We start from the raw sequence: 2,968 nt of genomic DNA on the forward strand, positions 1-2,968 counted from the left end.
ACAAATAGAGAAGGGGGGGGGAGGTTGCAGGGTTCCATTTCGTATATGAAATAGTTTCAGTAATCATTCGTGAGCAACAATATTGTTCCAGTTGCAGTACAACAATAATTAAATGTTATAGCATAATGTTAACAAACAAAACTATTACCCCATGAAAAGAACAACAACAACAACAGCAATGACGACGATGACGACGACAACGACTACACAAACAGTTTACAAGAACCCAGAGAACGTTCCTAACATGAACAGATATTATCGGCTTAATGATGGACATACCTGACTTGTGGAAAGTTTGAAACAGTTGAACGCTTTATATGAAGCGTCTTGGAACAGGTCTGGCGTAGGCAAGCCGAGCTCAGCTGCAGCCTCGCGGAGGCCTAGGATGTGCAAGTCCGTGCCATGACCCAAGATTGTCTGTAAAACACGCAAAAGCAGGATGCTTGTTTGTGATACAGCCTAAATTGCTTCTTGTAACTGTTCTATCAGACACATCGCTATTAATAGTACCACTAATGAACAAATTAAGGTTCAGTTCAACATAAAAATATATATCATAATTTTTTTCGAATGTAATCATTTTTCTTTCTCGGTTTCCTTTTCTATATTATTATCTTTTCTGGGTTTTTTTATTTGTAGATAATACATTAACTCTTTACAACAGTGACCCTTACATTAAACCGTGCAACTTGTCCTCAGGTTTTGCTTTCTATTGTTTTTGAATTTCATTTCAGTTTTGTCGACTTACTTCAAGCATGTTGTCTTGTTGCCACTGGACAGCTTCAGTCAGAAGTCTACGTTTATCCTCATCCTGAAAAGACATAAAATTGTAAGATTCCAACGGTGGTGCTTGATACCTAAAACACAAACGTTCAGATTTTATGGCTTTGCTGCTTGACGAAGTAACATATTTTTAAAAAAATTATATTCATTCATTTGTAAATATTTAGCAATATGGTGATTCTGTGTTGTATTTTAGAAATGATTAACAAAGGAAATGCTTTGTTTCGAGTACTATACAACTAAAAGAATTACTTTGTTATACATACACATTTTCCAGTTGTGTTTCCCTTACCTTCAACTAAAATAGGCAGGCAACAATATGCATACTGTGAAATATCCAAATTCGTGTGTTTGATTTGTGTATGTTGGTTCAAAATGTGCCGCAATGTTGCTTTCAGTCAGCTGCTGATCGGATACATTCCTACATGACCGCTATGCCCTTAAAGAGTTAAAAATGTGTAAACAGATCCACTCACCGTTGCCTCCGTTTGGCCCAACATTGCCTTGATCCAGGCAAGGGCGGCGGGAGAGTTAGCCCGGATGTTGTCTACCCTGCCGTGTCGGTAACGGCGCACCGAGGCGCTCTCGTACGTCGACGTCAAACATCCATGGATTCTGAAGACAGAAACGTTCATAGGTGTCACTATCTTTTCATAGCCATGGGTATCACAATCTTTTTCATAGCTGTAGGTATCACATTTTTTCATAGCGATAGGTATCAAACTTTTTCTTAGCCATTGGTATCACTATCTTTTCATTGTGATAGATATCACTATTTTTTCATAGTCATACGTATATAACAATCTTTGCTTAGCCATTGGTAACGCTATCTTTTCATAGCATGTCTTTTACGAGAACCGTCTTCTGTGGTGTAGCTGTTAAGCGCTTCGCTGACGCACTCAGGAGACCCGAGCTCGATTCCCGAGTGGGGGGGAAATTTTATCGAGTGTCTCCGTCTTTCTGCTGGGATATTGTATGCTTCTCGGCGTGGCTGGGCCCTAACAGGCAGGGTCGGAAGCCCTCCTCGTACATGATTTAAATTGTGTCGGTAGGGGTACAAAAACACCTATATTTAATTTTTTCTCACGCGAGAAGGGAATGACTCGCAACTCATCAGACGACGTTGCTGTAAAGGTCTTAACACACATGTAAAATTCCTCGTTATAAAATCGGACACTTATGTTATTCAGAGCACTGGACAGATGGAATTTAAACATTCTTTAGTAATGAAAAGGATTTCAAAAGTTCGAAAAGAAAGTTAATTATTTTAACCAATTAATGTTCATGCTACACTCAGCCTTAATGTATTTAAATTATTCAACCTTATTTGCTCTCGTTTATTAATTTGTTTATGTGTTCCTGCATCCACTAATTCTTTGCTTTGTTTTGTCCCCAGATACATACTTGTAATAGGTGAGCTGTAGCGCTAGTTGGATGTAGGCATCTGGACTCATGCCCTGGGCTTTGATGAACTCTCGTCCATAGCGGGGGAAACGGAAGACAGCCAGGTCAAAGTCATCAACCAGCCTGTTGGATATAATCATGTTGAAATGAATACATTAGGCACTTGGCAACACCAGGTTCTTGTTGTAGTTCAAAAAGATTTTAACAAAGAAAAGGCAAGGGAATTTTTTTTTTGGACCAAACAAGCCTAGCATCGTGCAAGTAATCAATAACTGCACCGAATAAAGTGGTCAATGTAAAGACAGATATAAAGACATGAAAACACACAGACATTCTCAATACTCTTTTCTTACTATCTTTTGCTGCGATTTTCTCTTTAAGGGCACGTGGGATTGCATACGAGGCAAGTAAATCTACAGCGCAAAACCAATCAAGCACAAACTCATCAAAAGCACAAGACAAATTGTTGAAGAAGTCCACAAGGCAATGGGGATTCTCCGTCTTCATTCGTCAAAATAATATTTCCCCAAAATATTTGCACTCTTGAACGCCCAGAGGGAGCTCAGTGGCTGTCCCCCTTGAACTCACGATGTTTGTTCCACAGCCAATTTCCCTCGCCCAATATCCTATTTGCGTTGAGGACAAAGAAAATTTGTCATCGTGTCCTCACAGAAAGAGAGAGTGGGTGAGTGAGAGAGAGAGCGACAGAGAGAGAACGAGAGAGAACGAGAGAGAGAGAGAGAGAGAGAGAAAGAGAGAGAGAGAGAGAGAAAGAGAGAGA

General features: G+C 39.8%; 1 protein-coding gene across 1 annotated transcript in view; it reads right to left on the reverse strand.

Moving 5' to 3' along the window:
* LOC100533322 (choline acetyltransferase) overlaps positions 1-2,968 on the reverse strand; it is a gene marked incomplete at its 5' end in the record, with an annotated part of 100,322 nt that overhangs the window by 1,776 nt on the left and 95,578 nt on the right. Inside the window, 4 exon segments of the mRNA NM_001204619.1 lie at positions 280-417; positions 749-811; positions 1,260-1,398; positions 2,188-2,310. Of these exon segments, the coding sequence (NP_001191548.1) occupies positions 280-417; positions 749-811; positions 1,260-1,398; positions 2,188-2,310 (463 nt within the window).

This window comes from Aplysia californica, unplaced genomic scaffold (genome assembly GCF_000002075.1).
Source record: "Aplysia californica isolate F4 #8 unplaced genomic scaffold, AplCal3.0 scaffold00105, whole genome shotgun sequence".
NCBI lineage: Eukaryota > Metazoa > Mollusca > Gastropoda > Aplysiida > Aplysiidae > Aplysia > Aplysia californica.